This window comes from Osmerus mordax, chromosome 20 (genome assembly GCF_038355195.1).
Source record: "Osmerus mordax isolate fOsmMor3 chromosome 20, fOsmMor3.pri, whole genome shotgun sequence".
Taxonomy (NCBI): Eukaryota; Metazoa; Chordata; class Actinopteri; order Osmeriformes; family Osmeridae; genus Osmerus; species Osmerus mordax.
In genome coordinates, this window is record NC_090069.1 from 2,148,486 (window position 1) to 2,169,876 (window position 21,391).

The window sequence follows — 21,391 nt, forward strand, 5'->3', positions numbered from 1 at the left end:
TTGCCCATTGGCATCTCCCTTTCCTTAATTTTTTTTGCATCTTTTCTGATCCGTAGTTGCCCCAACTGTGATTGCAAACCCAGAAATAAATATGTATTCATTGATATCTTTTACTGACTGACTTGAGCCAAAAATGGGACAACAGCAACTAATTAGTAGTAATTACTTTTCTAATGATTGTGGTTATAGTCTTTTAGAAACAAGATAAACTTCGGAGGTGCTCCGTATTTGGCCTTTATTGTTATGACCCATCATTGCTTTGGAGGACCTAGGAGAGCGCTGATTGCAGGAAGGAAGTACCCTCTTGAGTAAGCGAAATCGACTTGTTGACACTTCGTTGGGGAAAATGGCGACAGGAGTGAGACAAGAGCTGGCTCAGCTTATGAATTCAAGTGGATCCCATAAAGATCTCGCTGGGAAGTACGTATTCGTTACATTTATGAAAAATGTGTTTTCGTTTGTTAGTGTGATTGATTATTTTATGATCAATTATCAACATGTTAAACGTTCGAGCCAATCAAGCTAACGTTAGCTAGCGTTAGCCCAGGCTACACCAACGTTAGCTATCTGAATTGCTACACTAGCCAGCTAGCTAGCTAGCTACTCAAACGTCCAAGAAAAGTATGGCTGAAATGTCGTTTTAAGTTACCATATTAAGTGAACGTGGTTTATTTGCTTAATGGCATGAGTCTGTCGAGGTTTTATGTATCCTAAATTAAGTAAACGTATCATACGATATAGCCTAGGTTAGGTTAACTAGCTAGCTGTCAGAGATAACTGGCCTTCCGGATTGCCTTCCTAGTGCAGGGTTTAGAACTTGGACATAAACAAAAACAAAGGGCTCTATCAAATTGGTTGTTACAAAACATTGTGCTTGAAATACACATGCTCGTGTAGTCTTAAACTTTCCATTTCCGTCACTTTAGATATCGACAGATTTTGGAGAAGGCCATTCAGTTTACAGACGCAGAGCAACTGGAGTCATTAAAAGCATTCGTTGAAGCAAGTAAGTTTCGTCAAAAGCTATTTGATGCGGTAGCGTTTTGCCGCCTCTATCTAGCACGGATCCTCTTGATGCGGGCCTTCTCTTGTGTCTCCTGCAGTGGTCAATGAGAACGTGAGCCTCGTGATCTCCAGACAGCTGCTCACGGACTTCTGCACGCATCTCCCTAACCTCCCCGACAACACGGCCAAGTCGGTGTACCACTTCACCTTAGAGAAGATTCAGCCCAGAGTTATTTCCTTTGAAGAACAAGTGAGTTTTGCAATGTGACATTTTTACTAAGAACATTAAACGACAGTAGGAAGGAATGTATTTAATGCCCCAGTGTATTGTGTTAATTTTGGACATGGTTGTAAAGTAGTATTCAATTTTATATTTATCAGTTTTCTTTGGCGTGATTTTTTATTTAGTTTTAATCCCATATATATTATTTAATTTCCAGGTGGCCTCAATTAGACAGCACTTAGCAACCATTTATGAAAAGGAGGAAGACTGGAGGAATGCTGCCCAGGTCTTAGTTGGTATTCCTCTAGAAACAGGACAAAAGTAAGTTCCTAGTTACAGTAAAAGAGTACAATTTAAGTTGTCAGGCTGGTGGATCGTTGAAATCTGCAACGGTGTCTGTTGCCATGACGTTTTCTTTGCCACTTGCCAGGCAGTACAATGTTGATTATAAGCTGGATACCTATCTGAAAATCGCCCGTCTTTATCTGGAAGACGATGACCCGGTACAGGCCGAGGCATACATCAACAGAGCCTCTCTCCTCCAGAACGAGTCGACCAACGAACAGCTGCAGATACACTACAAGGTACCCGCAAACCTACCTGCGATCGTGGGGGGAGGGGGGGGGGGGGGGTACCTGTTCCTTAGGGGGGATGTAAGACTGCGCTTGTTTCCTCAGGTGTGCTATGCTAGAGTCCTGGACTATCGGAGGAAGTTCATTGAAGCTGCACAGAGGTACAACGAGCTCTCCTACAAGTCCATCGTCCACGAGACTGAGCGTCTAGAGGCTCTGAAGCATGCTCTGCACTGCACCATACTGGCCTCTGCAGGTACCACCAGCATACTGTAAACCGGATCTGTCCGGTTAGCTTAACGTGTCCCCTTCTGGTCCTAGATGATCTGCTGTGATTACTATACAGGCTACTTGTGTTTTGCTTCGGATGAAACTGTCTGCTAAATGAGTAAATGTAAATAAAGCCTTCACCCGGATTTGCAAAACAAACCTGCTCCTCTTATCCTGTCCCCTCCTTCAGTGGCTGACTTTGCCCATTGGCATCTCCCTTTCCTTAATTTTTTTTAATCCTCTTATCCTGTCCCCTCCTTCAGGCCAGCAACGCTCCCGCATGCTAGCCACTCTGTTCAAGGACGAGCGCTGTCAGCAGCTGGCAGCCTATGGCATCCTGGAGAAGATGTACCTGGACCGCATCATCAGAGGGAACCAGCTGCAGGAGTTTGCTGCCATGCTGATGCCTCACCAGAAGGCCACCACTGCTGATGGTCAGCCGCAACCTCACCCCACCTCACTCTGCTCTGCTGTTAACTTCACTCGACCTCACTCCAGTCTGCTGTTATCTTCACTCTACCTCACTCCAGTCTGCTGTTAACCTCACGCCACCTCACAGACGCGTTTCGGCCTAAGCCATCATCAGTGTGTGGCTTATGCCGAAACGCGTCTGTGAATAAACTGGTCAAAATAAGCAATGAGATAAGCTTGAGAGTGCGTTTTTTGTCTACTTTAACTTTAGAGTTAATTTCTGACATTGTTAGGGTGGAGTTCTGTCAAGTGTTGTGATTGGTAGGTCTGTTAAGTGGGTGTGTTGTCCCTCTTTTAGGGTCCAGCATCCTGGACAGAGCGGTTATCGAACACAACCTGTTATCTGCTAGTAAACTCTACAATAACATCACGTTTGAAGAGCTCGGGGCACTTTTGGAGATCCCCCCGGCTAAGGTAAGAAGTACTCTTATCCTGGAGGGAGTTTCATGTATGTCCACCCTAACAGCTCTTTCTAGCTTTATTCTGCCTTTGTTTGTTAAGCCCATAGAAAAATGTTTGTTGATTAGGATATAATGTCCAGATGTCAGCCCGTATTCAACACTTATTGTGAGGAAATAAACAAAATGAACTAAATTAAATTTTAATGAAGATTTCTCATGTCAAGTAAAATTAGCTGCGTGATAATTTATTTGAGTGTTTTTGTTTTTTTTCCGCTGAAAGCATAGATCGAGGGGGCATTCTACTGCACATATACAGGAGAACGGGTTAAGGTTACAGCATAGTAGCGTTGGCAGGAAAGCTCAAGTGTCAGTCTAAAAGCAGCAGCAGCAGCAGCAGAATTTTAGTAGGCTTGTATTTTGAACATATATGTTGTTGTGCAGGACGATTGTCCCGATGGGGAGATTCCTGGGTACAGATGCAACCTGGTAGGGAATATAATCACTACTTTACTAATGAATAAGGTGTGAAACCCAAATCCAGAACTCAAAATGGCGGTGAAAGCACTGTGCCCTCTTTGTCTCCGTTGAAGACGTCAATCAGTAACCAAATGTGCACTCCCCTTATAATAGCCTTGTTTAATACTCATTAGCACATCACCAAGATATAACTGTTTAGGTCAGATAAGGAATGGATCATTGTGAGATCATTGTCATTTATAGATTAACTTTGTATCATGGGATTAAGTTTCTTATTTTGTAAGGTGTATGGGAATGTAGTTAACCTACATGTTTGTGTCATTGATGATAACATCGATTAGAAAACACTTTGGGATGACAGTATATTAACAATACAATGTAAATGATTGCTTCAGGAAATATTCATGTTTCTATGGTAAGTGCTAAATCGTGGTAACGAAGTCATACAGACAGGTCACATGCTTTAGGTGCGATGGCCAGTTAAATATAGTCAAATAAACTGATGTTTTGTATTTGATCTTTGCCACATAATTAGCATGTACAGTATATTATATTATCTCCTCTCCCAAATATATATTTTATTTTATTTGTATATTTTTATATATATATAAGTTCAATACACTTTCCCATTTATAATTTTTCACTAGCATATTAATAGCACAGAATTAATTTGTTCTCCATTTAACATCTTCACTGTTCCATTTCAGATAAATTACCTCAGAATAGATTACATTTGGAATTCTTTGGTCATTGAAGAAAAAAATCCATGTATAGGGCCAATGGATGGCAGTAACGTGTTATTCAAGTGGGATTGAATCAGATAATTATAACGGGAGTGAGATGCTATATTATATTTACCCATTGGGCTGTGTGACAAAAAAAAAGCATAGTCAACACAGTCAAACTTTGTACATTGGCTCCACAGTGATAGTAACGTGTTGTAGAAATGTGCAAACTAACATCTAACACTTCATCCTCATATTGACCTTGAATGGGTTTGAATATCTCTGATAGCAACTTGCTGTCCTGTGATGTTTGATACCAGACTGCATGGAGATACCAGTGATCTCTGTCTCTGTCTTTGTGCTTGTCCTCAGGCTGAGAAAATCGCCTCACAGATGATTACAGAAGGACGTATGAATGGCTTCATAGACCAGATTGATGGCATTGTCCACTTTGAGAGTGAGTGACCAATTAGCAAATGACTTGTTTTCGGTTCCAAGGTTCCAGTCAGACAGTAGGAAGAGGCTGTCATAACTCAGCAGCCGTTTTGTTTCACGGTTCCTCTCAAAACTTCTTTCTCTCCATCAAAGTTTCTCCTTTTCACTGTTACCAGAGGCTTTTGGAGATGTGCTTTAGTCGAGGGAATATTCAGGAATCTTCTTATTCTTTGTCTTCCTGACTTTTTGTCCTCGTTTGCAGCACGAGAGCCCCTCCCCACCTGGGACAAGCAGATCCAGTCTCTCTGCTTTCAAGTCAACAACCTCCTAGAGAAGATTACGACGGCTGCTCCAGAGTGGACAGCACAGGCTATGGAAGCCCAGATGACCCAATAAACATCCCTGGAAGATCCTTCTAATTCCTGTTTGTCATCAGTCCTAATCTGCCCTTCGTTTTCATCCTCACCTATGTGAATGTTATCGAGTAACACCCCCGCCCCCAGATTACTAATATACCCATGACACCCTCCCACTTGCCTCCACCCTCACCCTCCACCTTGTTCAGGCTCAATGTGTAGGTTACTGAAGCCTCAACGAGCCGTGGTCTCCAGGAAAACCCTCCACTACTCTCCTAGGATGTTCTGGGTCCGGTGCGCTGGTGATATGTGTGCATTCTTTTACTCCATTCACACAAGGACATGAAACGTGGATCATCTGTCACTCCACTCATCTCTGACCTTGGACCTTTTTGACCTTTGACCGGGATCGACATGAACATGACAGTGCGGGAGACTGGCCCATCTGTAGGTGGGGGTCTGGTCACACTAGTCTGCTAGCTTGTTACTCTTGACTCTTGAGAGGCGATACTGTATGTTTATGTTTGGAAGGCTTGAACGATTGAACCCATGCACATTCATCAAGATGTTACTATCTTGTGTATTCCTTGATTTGATGTAAACTGAATAAAGACTTTGGTGTTCCAGAACAATTTACTTGACATGTAGGCAACATGTACCCTTGTGTTTGTTGCCTCATGTATAACTATCTCTTTACGTTGCATTTTCAAGTGTTTTCTCAGACCCTAAGATCAGCTTATCAAAGAAATAAAAAAATTATAAGTTGAGTGAATGTGTTTTGGTCTTAATTACTCTGAAATTACCTTCCTTTTTTGGGGGGGGGGGCGAAATTTGTAATTGTATAGGTGGATTCACAGTGCAACACTATTAACCCAGAATGAAATGACCAACGCAATATTATGTATCGATATCCAAGACCTTCAACAAGGTTCATTTTTAATGATGAATATCTTCCTCCTGGTTTCTCTAGAATGGCAACGTAGAAAAAAATAATATATAAATACTTTTTCAATTTGCAGTAAATGAATATAAAGTTACACATTGATTGACATGTAGGTTGTGCAAAGGGCTAGAATGAAGCTAACCGTATCGCTTCACAGAGCACGCACTCATTAGCGTACGTCACTCCGTTAGAACCACACACAGGCGCAAAGTTGAAAGGACATCCAGGCACCTGGTAATTGGAGCATGAAGCCTAAAAATATAGACAAGACGAAGGGATTACACTCAAATATGCCCCATGTTCTGTAAACTGTCATGCGTTATCTTAGCTAGATATACCTTTTTGTTGTTCATCCCCTGCACATCTGTTTAAAAAACAATGTTGGTCACTTCATATAAAATAGATCAAGTAATCCATACATGGTGAATTTATTGTATTTTTCTGTTGTATTAAAGAACATACTTACAAGCAAGTGAGGATAGCGAGAGTACGAGTAGTACAGATGTCATCAGCATTTTGACTGTCTGCTTTATTTCCCTTCCCAGGATAGCCTTCAGATTAAACAATATATTGCTTCACTGTATCTGACCAAAGTTCTCCCCTCACTCTATTGAACAACAGGTGCCCATTAGTTTCCTCTGGTTGTGTGTGTGTGTGTGTTTGTTTAGGACTGGATTACTGATCCTTGATCTTCTACTGTATTTCCTTTCCCTGTAAAAGATGTCTGTTGAGTGAATACAAATGTAACATGGAATAATTTCACCAAGACCAATAAACACGGTCTATCCCTTCTCCTTCTTCATATGTTCTTGAATGGAACAAAAAAAACATAATAAAATCAGTATTCATAATCTGAATTCAGATTTGTATCGACAATATTCTTTATGAACTTCTTAATATTGACTTGTGCTTAACATTTACATGTATGCACAGGTATGGCATGGGAAACAACAGCACACCTGTTTGGGTGGGTCAACATTTCTCTGGTTTTATTGTAATGTCATTGTCCTTAATAATTGATCTGCAGAAATCAGTGCTACCCACATTCGGATCTGGAAAGGATGTATTGAGTCATTTAGAGCAGAGATGTTAACATACAAAGTCCTGGTACAGCTGGTATGTAACATTCTAATTTTTCACGGCGCTACATGAGTAAACATATAGACAGAGGACATCAGGTTACAGTCATCAGGTTCCTCCATTTCACGTTTCAACACCGACCCCTCACACACACAGTAAATCCTATCTATTGATCTTTAAGGGGTGTGGGTATCGTCTGTTAGGGTGTGGATGTTTGGATTTCAGTGAGTGTAGGGTCGTTTGTGTGTGGAAGACATTCTTTAGATAATGTCATCTGTGTGCTCGTAAAAGGCAGTTCTAATTGATCATCCATTGCTGCCAAGGTGCACACAGACCAACGTTTAGAAGATCCCTTGTTCCTTGCGCCTGTCTATGTCTCTCTTCAGCTGGCAGGTGGCACACACCAAACAACACATGCCGGCCATGTAATCACTACACAGAGACCCCTGCAACACCAGAACAGTCAATTAGTCCCAGACAGAGTTGAAGAGTATCCTATTATCATACAGAAGGATTTTACCAACATAAATCATGATGAAGCTATCGTCCACGCCTGCCAGCCTGCTGTAGCGCACTTACTTCAATGTTGTATCTGGTCCTGTATACGCTGCGTATGGCCGTGCTTATGCCACACAAGCAGCACTCGTCCATGTCACTGGCTATGGAACAGCCCAGACACGGGAAACAGAAAAATCCATAACACACTGAGGGAGAGAGACAGAGAGACAGAGGGAGAGAGAGAGAGAGAGACAGAGAGACAGAGGGAGAGAAAGAGACAGAGGGAGAGAGGGAGAGAGAGAGAGAGAGAGAGGGACAGAGGGACAGATAAAGAGACAGAGGGAGAGAGAGAGAGAATTATAATTATTGACATCATTGTTAAACAATATTAAGAAATTAGAACAATAATTTCTGTTGATGCCCAGGTCCGTTCTCTTTGTTGTTCCTGTTACTTGATACAAATGTCATCTGAGTAGGTTTATAGGTAGGTTTATTGCCCAATCCAGGTATTTCCACAACATAAGCCACCCAACCCCTTAGAAGTGCATGTGTGACAGAGACAGAGAGGGAGAGAGAGAAACAGAGAGAGAGAGAGAGAGAGGGATAGAGAGAGAAACAGAGAGAGAGAGAGAGAGAGAGAGAGAGAGAGAGGGATAGAGAGATAATATGAAGGCTATAAACCATTTTTTGTACGACGTGGTTATATTGATTCATAGGTGAACAGAAATACTATGTTGAAATCTTTGAAGACATATCCTTACTTGTGCCACAGTCACTGCAGCAGTCCAGAAGTCCAGTTTGGAACTCAGAGCGTGCATAGCCCTGTGGTTGCTGTGTAACAGCCATGACTTCTGTATGGACCACCACATGCCATTCATTATTTAAATACAACAAAAATAGACAATATTTCCTAGTCCTAAAATCATTCCTAATTTTACAAGAAATCCTTCTAAATCCTTGTAACACCCTAAGATTTCCGACACAGTGAAGGGCACACTATATAATGAGAAGTAAAATTAAAAAGAAATCCTATAAAAGTCCTCTTAAAAAGTGTTACAAAGTTCTAACTGCAGTAATACTGTAATATGTTCTTCTCCGTGGTCAAACTGTGTAAACATTCAAGGAAACATTGGTTGCTTTTAAAATGGCATTTCCATAAATTATACTTGAAAAGAAAATCTTACCAGTTAGTTCAGCAGGTTGAAAAGAACGATGTGAATAGGATGATGGTAGCAAAGTGTAGTTTGAGGTGGGATGCCAGTTAACTCCTTATATACTGTAGTATTTATTCTTGTGACAGGAAACCGCACCAGGTGATTGATGTGACCATATACTTAACAACTTCAAGTTTAGCAATGTTTATTGCCTATCGACAAGAAAGAGAGATCAACAACATACACAGGAACATTAGTGTGTATATCAAAATGTACAATTACAGTGTAGTTCCTTGCTAATAACTGACATTATTGACAGTATTGTTAAACAATATTTGTAAATCCATGTGCACCCACAACCTGTGTGTGTGTGAGAGAGAGAGAGAGAGAGAGAGAGAGAGAGAGAGAGAGAGAGAGAGAGAGAGAGAGAGAGAGAGAGAGAGAGAGAGAGAGAAGAGAGATAGAGAGAGAGAAACCTCTCCCAAATCATAGAAACCTCTCCCTTTCTGTCAACAAAGATCTTTCAAAGGTCAGTGCAGCCTCATGATTTGTGTTGATGGGTATCATGGTTTCATGGCTGCATGGGAGGCGGCAGGGTATGTCTTGGTTGGGCTACAGCCTCACCAAGAATCATGTCCCACTATGGAACAACCCATAGGCGGAGATCCCAGGGGGAGACATCCTGGGAAAAATAGGATTTGTCCCCGCCAATAAATCACTGTAAACATAAGGAAATTTAAATAATATTAATAATATACATTTAACATATCACAATGTAGGCAATGTGTTACAGCAGTAATTTTGGTGTCCCCCTCAGGAATTGCTCTTGAGAAAATGTCATATAATTGTTCGCTACTGGAACAACCAAGAAAATTACCAAGCAGAATAAACCGACACGTTCCATTTTCAACCCTGGTTTACGTCCCATGCTAAAAGCGTGGGACATATTGATGTTTTGAGGCACACAGAAATTTCATCACAATTTTACATTAGATTTACAATTCATCTTCTTCAGTGTAGAGCGTGCGTTGGGCGGCAAATGTCTTGAACATTTGCCGATGACTAACTGCAATACAGTTGTTACGCACACGATGTCGCAAATACCAAGGGAATATTCTTGAGAATAATCTCTTAAAACGCTTACTGTGGCGGTAGTGTTTAGAATCCGCAAGTTTTTTGACAGACAACCTTAGATACAATTTTTTTATTAGCTGAACTGTTTTGGGTGGCGAAACAGCACCAGGTACGTCAATACACCAATTAGTAGGCCCTATGCTCTTTAATATAAAAATATATTTAAACAGTTCCGTTTTTGTATAGTTTAACATTGCTGCAATGGCTGTAACCCAACAAGGTGGTTATGTGGCCTATTTCAGCAATTAGAGTGATGTTCTACAGATTTCATGTCGTAGACGGATTTCGGTGATGTGTGCTTTTATTAAACGTCCAACTTGGTCTAAAACCTAGGCTAGTACAAATAGCATATATAAATATAAATAACTCATAACCAAAATATCCTGGAACAGATCTGCACAGAGCAGACTAAATTAACTAATGATGTTACATTTCGGGTTGGTGTGCAGGCACCCTGTATTCAGAAATCCCTCAGCACGTTAGAACGGAACATGCGCACAGCTGATGCACATCTGCATGACGTCAGCTGAACGGCTGAACCTCCCAGGCTGAAAAAGCTGCCAATTTGAAGCAGCTCGGAACTTGACTATGGTACAGACCGGGTAAAATCTATGGAGGGAAGCTACTTCAACTCAACTTAGCTGTGTTGCATGCACTATTCTTGGCTGGTAATATTTTGCTGTGTTGATCCTACCTGCAACATATAAACGATCAACTAAGTAAACTCCAAGTATAGCGTTTTAAATGAACAGAGAAGTTCTGAACTAGGTCTTTGGAGTAAGTCCAAAATTTAACATGCTGAAATAGTTTTTTTTTTTTTTTTTGCCAAGACAGTTGTCTGAGAGACAGTCTCTGTTTTTCTGAAGGCGAAAGAAACTTCAGAAGTTTCAGAGACTGTATTAAACCAAAAGGAGATGGACAGCTGAACGAAACTTCTGTGCTGAAGAAATCCTATTGTCTTTAGTGAAGTCTTCTTTACACAGTTGGGTACTAGAGCTGACAATGAAGATGAACACGGTAACTATCTATCACTGCTCTTAACCACTGTAGAGACCGCAGCGTTATATCTGTCTCGTTTAAATATAGTTTTTTTTGTCATATAGCATATAGTCTGCCTGTAATATTTATGCAAATAGCCCATCTTTCCCTGAGCAATCTATTCTAAGTAAAAATATCTTGTGACACTTCACTAAAAGAAATGAGGGTTAATAGAGTGTCACCGAATCATATTCTTATCGTCTGCAGAGCGTTAAAGCCTGGTAGTTGTATGTATATTCGAATTGCAAGAATATAGTGAGGTGTATGGCAACTCGCAGGAACTGTTATTTATTACCGGCAGACCACATCTGGTCCGTCTGTCGGTTTGTCCCGAGAAACTAAACAGAACCATCGTGTTACGCCGGGATAATGAATTAGTTCCATATTCGTATCAAGCCTTGGTACTGAAACATTGTGGCAACGTTATGAGACGATGTTGAATTGCAGATCCATTACTACGATTGTAGTGGTAGTGAAAACTCACTTGTTTTATTTGAGCAGCCGGTGTAATGCATTTGGGCCGGGTGCCAACAGTCTGGGCCAGACTGAGTGGCCAAGTCGATTTAGCGCTCCTGTCTGGTTATATGCAGCTATAGATGTTCATTAAAGAGACTTTAACCTAATACCGTTACACTGTTGACGTAGTAGAAAGGTGTCACCAGGCATTTAATTTACAGCATATATGCTACTATGTGATTTAAATCATGGAAATCAGCACTTGCTGAATTTTGTACAATCTACCAGGCTTGCTTCTGGCTTTAGTGTCTCAAGTGCGAAATGATCTTCAAATGACATAACTTGCCAAATCCAGGTGTAGTGATGACTGAGGGTGCTTGCGGCACAAACTGTTTTCAAAGTCTTAAAACATTTTCTTTTCTTTTTTTACTTTCTTTTTTTATGCTTGTGGTTGTGACTTGCTGTTTATTTTGGATTGTTTTCTATCGCTGTGCAATGTCAAAACCCACTAACCCAGTTCACTTAAGAATGTGAGTTTAACCACTTTAAAATAAGCATACCTCATCCGATAAAACCACATATTGTTTCGGTATATCCTACTGATTCACCATGGCAACCATTCCTTTATAGGTCTGCAGATGGATAGCCCAAGACAAGCTTCCAATATAAATCCACTGCTTTGGAGTTATACTTGAAGCGACTGACCGATGGATTCTAGCGCAGCCTGTGAGTTGCTGACATGAGCTCAAGGGCACCCAGCACACAAGTCTGGAGGTGTCCGCTTTCCGGAGAAATCTGAGCCCCTCGATGAGCTGCTAAAAGACGCGAGGCTGTTTCACCGTGAGGACGTCAACCATGGGCCTGTTATGGTGCGGCGTGGGGCTGATCGTGCGCGTCTAACCTGCCTGTAGCGCCCCCTTCTCCCCCCCCCCTCACCCCTCTCCCGTACCCCTCCCCAACCCCATGTCAGATCGTTATCTGAATTATGGAAATTTTGTGGAAGACGCTGACTTGGATAATGAGCCTGGTCGCCATGGCTGCTACGGAATTTCAGAGCGTCGACAGACTTTCTCACAACTCTCAAGGTAGGATCACCCGCCCCCCCCACCTCTCTCCCCTGCCCCCCTGCCCCACCCCGTGTTGTGGGGGGCTGGGGGGTTGGGGGGCTGGGGGGGTTCTCTCCGAGGTGAGGCAGGTGCCAGGCAGCCTCTGGGGGCTGGGACAGCTCGTACCACCTGTGGTGTCTTTGCTGTTTTCTAATGGGATTGACCGACCCACTGTAAACACGATGACCTCAGGTGTTTTGGAACAGTGTGAGGTCATGTCTCTGGTCGTACGGAAATGTATGTGTTTGTGAACGTGGCCTTGTGCGTGTGTTTTTCACGAGTAATAACCCAGTCGGAACCCTGTAAAGATGTGCCGACTCACCGAGCTACAAGCTCACAAGAACAGGTCTCGCAATTTACTGAGTATGTAGTGGTAGTTTTGAATGCCTTTCATTGATAGACATCCTGATGACTTGAACGGCAACGCAGCGCACACTGAAAATATGTCCTCTCCCTCTCCCTCTCTCCCTCTCCCTCTCCCTCTCCCTCTCCCTCTCCCTCTCCCTCTCCCCCTCCCCCTCCCTCTCCCTCTCCCTCTCCCTCTCCCTCTCCCTCTCCCTCTCCCTCTCCCTCTCCCTCTCCCTCTCCCTCTCCCTCTCCCTCTCCCTCTCCCTCTCCCTCTCCCTCCCTCTCTCTCCTCTCTCCCTCTCTCCCTCTCTCCCTCTCCCTCTCCCTCTCCTCTCTCCCTCTCTCCCTCTCCCCCTCTCCCTCTCCCTCTCTCTCTCCCTCGCCCTTCTCCCATCGTGTCCCTCCTCCATCTTTGTCTGGGGTAAAAGAGGAGTTCTTGTCCTACCTGGAGCACTACCAGCTCACGGTGCCCGTACGGGTGGACGAGAACGGGAAGTTCCTCAGCTACACTGTGAAGCATCACCGCCCGGGTCGACGGCGACGAGGCGTGGCAGACCCCGCCTCCGACCCCCACCCCGGCCCCGACCCCGACCCCCACCCCGGCCCCGACCCCCACCCCTCAGAGACCCACCTCTTCTACAGACTGTCGGCCTACGGGAAGCACTTTGACCTGAATCTGACGCGTACCCCTCATCTGGTGTCCAAACACTTCACTGTGGAGTACTGGGGGAGGGAGGGGCTGGAGTGGAGGCACGACATGCTGGACAACTGCCACTATGTGGGGTTCCTGCAGAACCAGTTCAGCACCACCAGAGTGGCGCTCAGCAACTGCAAGGGCTTGGTAAGTTTAACGGGATCTCGGACTTCCTGTTTGTGTCTGTGTGCGAGCGTCTGTGTGTGGGCCGTCTTAGATGTCGGAGGAGGAGGGTGGGGGTGGGTGGGGGTGGGGGGGAGGGAGTCAGGTGGCTGAGCGGTGAGGGAATCGGGCTAGTAATCTGAAGGTTGCTAGTTCGATTCCCGGTCATGCCAACTGACGTTGTGTCCTTGGGCAAGGCACTTCACCCTACTTGCCTCGGGGGAATGTCCCTGTACTTACTGTAAGTCGCTCTGGATAAGAGCGTCTGCTAAATGACTAAATGTAAATGTAAATGTGGGGGGTTAAGAAGACGAATTTACAAGTAGGGCACCCTGCTTCGTCATGGGGTTAAACTTCGCATTGTGTTTGATTTCATAAAAGAAACTGATAAATAATGTCTCCCCCAGTGGGTGTGAGCAACACCGTTGTATATGCGGCATGTGAACTGTAAGTGTAGGTTTGGGGATACCTAAGGAGGTCAGGATTTGTGTTGCTGAGGGAAGTATAGTCTCTGGTTTGTCTGCCTCGGGTTATCTCATGAATCCTTAGCAGTTAATGAGAAGACTCTGCAGTGCTTACCTCAGACAATCCCTTGGACCTAATGTCAGAGGATTAGACCACGTGTAGTTTGCTAAATAGCATTTTGGCTCCGATCCACATGGCACGGTGGCTGTGTCTCAGTGTGGGGTAAGGTGATCCGAGGAGAGGGAAAAGTCCCGATAAGATCTTCTTCAGAGAAGCTTTCCCTTCACAGCCTTTGCAGAGGACAAACAGACGCTTAGGTGCTCCGTGTCCTGGGGCCGACAGGAATCAGGGTGTGTCTTGTTGTTGTCTGCTAACAGTCCCGACCATCTCTTTGTTTAGGGTAGCTTCTCCCGTTCCCCTGTCCTCAATAGCAGAGCACAAGTGCTCCTAAAAGACTTGTGAGGATGTGGTGTGGCTGTGTTTACATTCATCTCCACTGTATAGATAGGAGAGGTCAGGGATAACGTAAGGTTTGGCATCTGTGTTCAGTGTGTAGAGAAACTTAATATGTTTGCCTTTCTAAAAGCCCTTAACAAGGCAGCTAATTACTGAAGCAGAGGCATTGTTCCCCAGGCTATTAGAGTCTGACTCTTAACAACTGGCCAGGACCTCAGTCAACTACAGACTTGGAAGCATTTGGAAAACTCTTATTCCGCTTACTTTGAATTTCAAAACAAGGAAAAAGCCCTGTTTCTTTCTGCCAATTGCAATCATGTGGAAAAAAACATGCATCACTGTCGTTGCCGCCAAGCGAATTGGCAAACTGTGAGCAGGAGTATCATAAATTGAATTAGCATTAGGTCTGCTTAGCCTCAGACAGTTTTAATAGTACCAAAAATGGACATAACCAAAATGAATCTCTGTTTTAATCTCACGAGTTGCCAGACAGTGATATCTTGACATCAGCGTGAGATTTTTTTGTTGATCAAATATGAATTTGTTGTGGTTGTGTGCCAGTTTGGGCTTTTTTAACTGGTTTCATTGTGGGTTTTATGTACCAACCCAACCTGCCAATGTTTTCTATAAACACATTTTAAAGTACTTTTTCAATATATATTATAAAGGGGGCGTACAAGGGCAGATCACTATGTTCTTTGGTCGGAGGCCCAGTAATTATAGTGTTGTTCTTGGTGTAATTGGTTGTTATAACATGATTTATCAAATTGCTTCAGAGTGTGGGGTGTTTTGAACTGCAACATGGGGAGATAGGAGATATACGCGCTGCAACGTGACTTGGAGTTTAGAAGAAACTATTACCTCCTAGGATTACAATCGTTTAACTTTTATTACCTGTGGTGCGAAAGCGTTCGGTCTGGTTCATGATGCGCTTTAGTAATGCTGTAGCTTGTTATAATGAACATCATAGGAACGTTTGTCAAATGCCATTTCATAATAGCATAATGCGTGAATAGTGTTCCATGAGCGGTTTAATGTATTAACTTGACATTTATTATTAAGACGCTGACATTACAGTTTGATCAACTCTGTACTGTTTCCTGTGATGTTGTCTCTGGTCATAACTTCTCGTTTAATGTTCTTGTTTTTCAACAAGCATGGCGTTATCACAACAGAAGAAGAGCAGTATATAATAGAGCCGTTAAAGAATAGATCTTCTCCGACGTCCAGTTCGTGGGACCTGGAGGAAGCACAGCAGCATGTTATTTATAAGAAGACTTCCATCCCCTCGCCACAAGACCACGGCCAGGAGTACGGCTGTGGGGTCTCAGGTTGGTGAACTTCCTTCCTGGTTGGGCTTGAGGCTGGTGTGAAGGAACGGTTATATCAGAATCTGAATCAGAAAGGGTTTTAATCGCCATGAAAGTTTGCACAGACAAGGAATTTACTTTGGCAGGAAGGTGCATACATTCAACATATAGGAGTAAATATATCAAATTAAAAATACATAAAATACATAGTAGGGTGAAGGAAGTGTCTTGGTTTCTTTGTGGCCTACATAAAAACACAGAACAGGTTAAGACAGGTCCAAATGATCTGAATATCACTGTACTTGATACCCTGGACTGGGTTTGAACCAATTTAAATAAATCCATTAAATCAATGATAAGGCAAACGGGTTAGAAACAAACGTTTTAAGTCCTACGTCCTCAACCATTGTTACTAGACAAAGGTCAGAGAGAAAGAGAGAGAGTTCTCCTGGTCAAGACCGTTCAAGGACAAACACATGTGGTTCCTCTGGTCCCAGAAATGAAGGGGCGATCCAGAAGGTGGAACAAGGTGGAACAAGGTGGAACAAGGAGGCAGAGGAACAGCTTAAGAACAGAAAAAATGGTTCTCCACTCTCCCTTTTACACCCAATCCCCTCCCAACTGTTAAAACCTCAAGAAATGACTCTTGAATCGTGAATAAATCTCGACCCACCCCCATAATCATGCATGACAACCAATAAAAAAGGAGGTAAATTCACTCAATGAGGCGAAGACATCGAAACCATCGCCGTGGAGAAAGGCAAGCGAAACATTCTCCAGCTCCTCAAGTCTCAAGCTACAACAGTAGTATGTAGTAGTAGGGAGTCAGGTGGCCTGAACGGTGAGGGAATCGGGCTAGTAATCCGAAGGTTTCCAGTTTGATTCCCGGTCAAGCCAACTGACGTTGTGTCCTTGGGCAAGGCACTTCAGCCTAATTGCCTCGGGGGAATGTCCCTGTACTTACTGTAAGTCGCTCTGGATAAGAGCGTCTGCTAAATGACTAAATGTAACTGTAGTATCGTTAGCCTGGGAGAGCGAGGCAAACCATCTCTCAGCGGCAGGTTCCAACATGCCCTGTCTTCAGCTCCGTCCCAGAGCATCTGATCCATAAAGCTGCCTTTCAGCTTCAGGTTCAGAGGGCTGGATTCCCCTCGTTTGTGTTTCCTGCTCACACACTCACTGTTCCTGCCTTCAAACGGACTGTGCGCGATTACCATCGTGTCGTGTGGATGTAAGAATGCGATGATTTTATGTTGATAACAGCCAAAGCAATCAGCCGTTTAAGTCTTTCACAGTGTCAAATTGTGTTGATGATGATGTCACAGTTATGACTCTCAGTTTCATGAACAGTCCCCAACTGATTGTGTGTCATTGCTAGATTTGATCACAGCCTATTTAGAATGGTGTACAAACAACATAGCAAGCAGATTTTAAAACATATTTTTTTTTGTCACAACTAACAGGCTTGTGTCTGGAATGTTTGTCGTTCACAGACTTCACAAAAAAAACAGAAACCTTGGCCATTCGGCACCCCTGCCCCCCCGCCCCCTGTCGCCCCGGCAACGGCAGCGGCCCACGGGCGCAGGCAGAAGCGTTCCGTCAGCACCGAGCGCTTCGTAGAGACTCTGGTGGTCGCCGACAAAATGATGGTCGGTTACCATGGACGCAAAGACATAGAACCCTACATCCTGTCTGTGATGAATATTGTAAGTTTGATCCTGCTTTTAGACTTTCGACTTTTTTGTGTCTTTGTGATGACTGGAACGTTGTTCAGTTTTACGTTTGATGGATGTTGTTTGGTATTTGTGTGTGTATGACCTGTCCAGTGTTTGGACACACTCATGGACACAATTTGTCTGACTTTGTGTGTTTTTTTCTTTTCTGGAGGTCAGGTTGCCAAACTTTACCGTGATGCCAGTCTAGGAAATGTTGTGAACATTATTGTAACCAGGTTGATTGTGCTAACTGAAGATCAGGTGAGTGGATCTCTCTCTGGACACACACACACACACACACACACACACACACACACACACAGTCTTTCAATCTTTCACTGCCGTTGGTCTCTATCTCTCACTGACACACAAAAAAAACGAACACGCAAGAATCCACAACCATATCGTTATAAAGGCAAACAATGTTTGGCTGACTCTCACTGCTACAGTTTATCGAAACTAGATAGGACGGATTTGTCAGTCTTTTTTAATATATATTTTCAGCTGCATTTTGGCCTTTATTATTTATGGTGTGTTTGAGAGGGGCAGGAAGTGAGGAGAGAGACAGAATGGACACATGGTAAAGGGCCTGGGGTGGATTCGAACCCAGGCCTCCATGGTGCACGCATTAGTCCGGTGAGCCACCGGATGACTGAGTCCCGAGGTAGTGTGCAGGGCTGTGTGTCTGTGTGTGTGTGTGTGCGCTGAGGTGACTCTGCTGATGTGGTTCCCAGCCCAACCTGAGGATCAAACCACCATGCCCGACAAGTCCCTGGACAGCTTCTGCAAGTGGCAGAAGTCCATCCTCTCTCACCACGGAGAAGGAAACAGCATCCCAGAGAACGGCCATGGCTCACCATGACAACGCGGTTCTCATAACCCGGTGAGTGCTCCCTAACCCTCCCCCCCCCCCCCCCCCCCCCCCCCCCGGGCCTATCCATCGACCTCACTGCCAACGGTGTAATCAGGGTTTACGCAAGTTTCCACTTCAAACGTGCGGCTCGGATTCGAACCCCTCCTTTCCTAACAGTGCTTCGATTGTGTACCGGGGCCTCTGATGTTCCGCGTGAAGCGAATAAGAAGGTGAACAGAGTCCACGTCTCTTCCGTACCTCTCGCCCCACAATTAATGGGCGTCGACAACGGCCGCGACAAAAACACGGTCATTACCTGAATTGACTTCATTGTTGGCGGTGTTGTTTTGGCCTACGTAACCTAGCAACTAAAGTATATATTCCCCTGCTTGTTTTTTCTGGAGAGGAGACGCCGGCCTGTGATTGACACGGGCTAAAGCATTGCTGTTGACTCTCTGGGCTCTGCAACAAACAGGTTTTCTACATTTACATTTAGTCATTTAGCAGACGCTCTTATCCAGAGCGACTTACAGTAAGTACAGGGACATTCCCCCCGAGGCCAAGTAGGGTGAAGTGCCTTGCCCAAGGACACAACGTCAATTGGCAGAGCCGGGATCAAACCAGCAACCTTCTGATTACTAGCCCGACTCCCTCACCGCTCAGCCACCTGACCCCCCCCCCTTCTAACAGGCCACAATGAAAGAGGCCCCTCCGGCCTCTTTCATTGTGGCCGTGAAGGAAGACAACTGCAGCCTTCGTCTGACCGACGGAGGGAGAAGGGGTAGAGGAAGACGTTTTGGAGACTATCAGGCCTGATGTAACGAGACAACAAGCTGTCGGGGAAAAGCGCCGTTGGGAACCCTAGGATGCGGGAGCATTAGGACAAAGTATTAAATAGCTGCTGGTGGACCCTGGAAGCTCTTATTAACCACATGTCTGGAGAACACTCCAAGCTTCCATAGTGGAATGCACCTTAAAGAGGGAGCACTGTGGTTTTAGGACTGTTTGTGCTAGCAACGCTCCTGTCTGGAGACATTTATTGTGCGTGGGTATTTCATCTATGACTAATGATACCCTGCGACTATAATAAGATTCCAAAGGATTTTTACGATGATGTCTGTTTGATGGTGGGGACCCATTGCTATGCTGCTCAGGAAGATGTTCAGTATAGTTACATTTAGTCATTTATCAGACGCTCTTTGCCAGAGGCGACTTACAGTAAGTACAGGGACATTCCCTCCGAGGCAAGTAGGGGTGAAGTGCCTTGCCCAAGGACACAACGTCATTTTGCAGGGCTGGGAATCGAACCGGCAACCTTCTGATTACTAGCCCGCTTCCCTAACCGCTCAGCCACCTGACTCCCTTGACTCTCTGTGCAGTGCTTTGGCTCTTTAAGTGTGTATGGACGAAGGTGTGGCCGTTTGTTATTTGTATTGCTTGAACTCGCTTTTTACTGGGCCCAGGGTTTGTGTGTGCGTGTGTGTGTCCCTACTTGATGCGTTGACTCAAGGGAAAGCCAATAGAGACGTTCGAAATAATGTGATCATCCAATCGGGTCAAAGTGTTTTAGCCTAACAACACCTCCAGTTGCCTCACCCTGTAGCAGCAACCGTGGGCAAGACAGCTCCTGTTAGAATGGGAGTCAGATGGCTGAGTGGTTAGGGAATCGGGCTAGTAATCAGAAGGTTGCTAGTTTGATTCCCGGCTATGCCAACCAAATGATGCTGTGTCCTTGGGCAAGGCACTTCACCCTACTTGCCTCGGGGGGAATGTCCCTGTACTTACTGTAAGTCTCTCTGGATAAGAGCGTATGCTAAATGACTAAATGTTAGAACGACCCTCCCGGCTCGATGACAGCTCGGTCCCTCTGTGGCCTTGTCAACACGATGTCACAGCGACGGTTGCCGTGGCTCCCGCGGTGGCGGTCACACACTGAAGGAGGAAGACATCATCCGGCGAGCGTCGATGACGCGGGGGCGCGACTCGTTCCCCGCTACCACGCCGAGCGCTCAGACTTGTCCTTATCCTTCCAGTCCTTTCCGATGGTTCCTTATCCTCCCAGTCTTGTTTGTTCAGTGAGCTCAAACTCTCTCTCTCTCTCACCGGGGGCTAGTGGATCCCCCGTCCGCGGCGCTGTGACTTTATTAGGCTGTGCGCTAACGTGGAGGGTTGGAGGTCGCGGTGGCTCATTTGGGAACGCGGCCCCCGTCATGTTTGAGAAGACACAGAGGGAAATTAAAGAAAGTAAATCAAAATAAATAGATGTTCCAAATGAGGTCGGGTTCTGGGTTGTCCCGGAGACCGTACCTCACTGGTTTGGAAGACGGTCCATCTGGGAGGGAGGGGGGGGGGGGGGGGGGGTGGGGAGGTGAGGAGGAGGGCAGCGGTGGAGAGACGGAGCTAAATTGAATTTGCGGGCGTCTTGGGTTTTTTAATAGATTAAAAGCTTACGAATGATTGGATCATTGGTTTGAAATGTACGGTGGTCCTTTTCTTTCTCTACAGTTTTTTTTCTCTTTCTCCTTTGTCATATTGGATTATGAGAGAGGGTGTTGGGGGAGAGAGGGGAGGAGTAGGGCTGTGTTGCGCGCTGGACGCCTGGTTGCTGAGAGTGTTAGCCGCTTGACATTTAGGACGCGGGTCTTAGTCAGAGGGCGCCAAGTTTGAGCTAAACCCCCATAATGGGTTCTGGGGTGGAAGTTTCTGGAGTCACAGTTCTCGTCCCGTAGCGGTTGTGAAAGGTCACCGTCGGGTGATTATCTGGACTGTCTGGAAAGGTGAACATGGAAGGTTAAACGACGGACAAGGATGGAAAACAACATAATCTGAACATATTCACAGCACACACCAGGGTTCACGGTTAAAATCCAGCAACATCTGACATCTGTGTCCCTGTTCTGCCCACAGGTATGGACATCTGCACCTACAAGAACAAACCCTGTGGTACCCTGGGTAAGTGTTCCTCATTCCTCCACCCACTGGTCCCGACGTGACCATGAGGAGGGGGGCTCAGTGGGAGGCGTGTGTGTGTGTGTGTGTGTGTG

At 44.8% G+C, this 21,391-nt stretch overlaps 3 protein-coding genes across 5 annotated transcripts in view; 2 read left to right on the top strand and 1 right to left on the bottom strand.

The window, feature by feature from the left end:
• Positions 1-294: 294 nt before the first annotated feature.
• Positions 295-5,702, top strand: cops4 (COP9 constitutive photomorphogenic homolog subunit 4 (Arabidopsis)). 2 transcript variants are annotated; one of them, XM_067257929.1, is made up of 11 exons: positions 295-420; positions 927-1,006; positions 1,104-1,255; positions 1,446-1,549; positions 1,659-1,812; positions 1,906-2,056; positions 2,334-2,504; positions 2,840-2,955; positions 3,384-3,428; positions 4,517-4,601; positions 4,842-5,702. In XM_067257929.1, the coding sequence occupies exons 1-11, from the start codon at positions 347-349 to the stop codon at positions 4,973-4,975; spliced, it is 1,266 nt and encodes a 421-aa protein (XP_067114030.1). In that variant the 5' UTR covers positions 295-346; the 3' UTR covers positions 4,976-5,702. The 2 variants fall into 2 exon arrangements, with proteins under 2 accessions (XP_067114030.1, XP_067114031.1); XM_067257930.1 differs by lacking the exon at positions 3,384-3,428.
• A 1,138-nt stretch (positions 5,703-6,840) lies between these two features.
• LOC136964332 (placenta-specific gene 8 protein-like) lies at positions 6,841-8,759 on the bottom strand. Of its 2 annotated transcripts, none has more exons than XM_067258423.1 (4): positions 8,641-8,759; positions 8,218-8,304; positions 7,538-7,662; positions 6,841-7,404 (listed from the first exon to the last, which is right to left on the bottom strand). In XM_067258423.1, the coding sequence occupies exons 2-4, from the start codon at positions 8,300-8,302 to the stop codon at positions 7,300-7,302; spliced, it is 315 nt and encodes a 104-aa protein (XP_067114524.1). In that variant the 5' UTR covers positions 8,303-8,304; positions 8,641-8,759; the 3' UTR covers positions 6,841-7,299. The 2 variants fall into 2 exon arrangements, with proteins under 2 accessions (XP_067114524.1, XP_067114523.1); XM_067258422.1 differs by having other exon boundaries at positions 8,218-8,307.
• A 3,464-nt stretch (positions 8,760-12,223) lies between these two features.
• The window catches only part of adamts6 (ADAM metallopeptidase with thrombospondin type 1 motif, 6), a 38,408-nt gene continuing 29,240 nt past the window's right edge, over positions 12,224-21,391 (top strand). Inside the window, 9 exon segments of the mRNA XM_067258690.1 lie at positions 12,224-12,323; positions 13,121-13,533; positions 15,626-15,838; positions 17,291-17,485; positions 17,672-17,755; positions 18,229-18,255; positions 18,258-18,341; positions 18,343-18,380; positions 21,259-21,328. Of these exon segments, the coding sequence (XP_067114791.1) occupies positions 12,224-12,323; positions 13,121-13,533; positions 15,626-15,838; positions 17,291-17,485; positions 17,672-17,755; positions 18,229-18,255; positions 18,258-18,341; positions 18,343-18,380; positions 21,259-21,328 (1,224 nt within the window).

What these genes read in the sequence shown, in the direction of transcription:
- cops4 (XM_067257929.1), top strand. Translation starts at nt 347, where the DNA reads ATGGCGACAGGAGTGAGACAAGAGCTGGCTCAGCTTATGAATTCAAGT. An exon ending in CCTCTAGAAACAGGACAAAA is followed by an intron (nt 1,550 to 1,658) that starts GTAAGTTCCTAG and finishes GCCACTTGCCAG; the next exon opens with GCAGTACAATGTTGATTATA. An exon ending in GAAGGCCACCACTGCTGATG is followed by an intron (nt 2,505 to 2,839) that starts GTCAGCCGCAAC and finishes TCCCTCTTTTAG; the next exon opens with GGTCCAGCATCCTGGACAGA.
- LOC136964332 (XM_067258423.1), bottom strand. Translation starts at nt 8,302, where the DNA reads ATGGCTGTTACACAGCAACCACAGGGCTATGCACGCTCTGAGTTCCAA. An exon ending in CTGCAGTGACTGTGGCACAA is followed by an intron (nt 7,663 to 8,217) that starts GTAAGGATATGT and finishes TCTCTCCCTCAG; the next exon opens with TGTGTTATGGATTTTTCTGT. An exon ending in GGACCAGATACAACATTGAA is followed by an intron (nt 7,405 to 7,537) that starts GTAAGTGCGCTA and finishes CTGGTGTTGCAG; the next exon opens with GGGTCTCTGTGTAGTGATTA.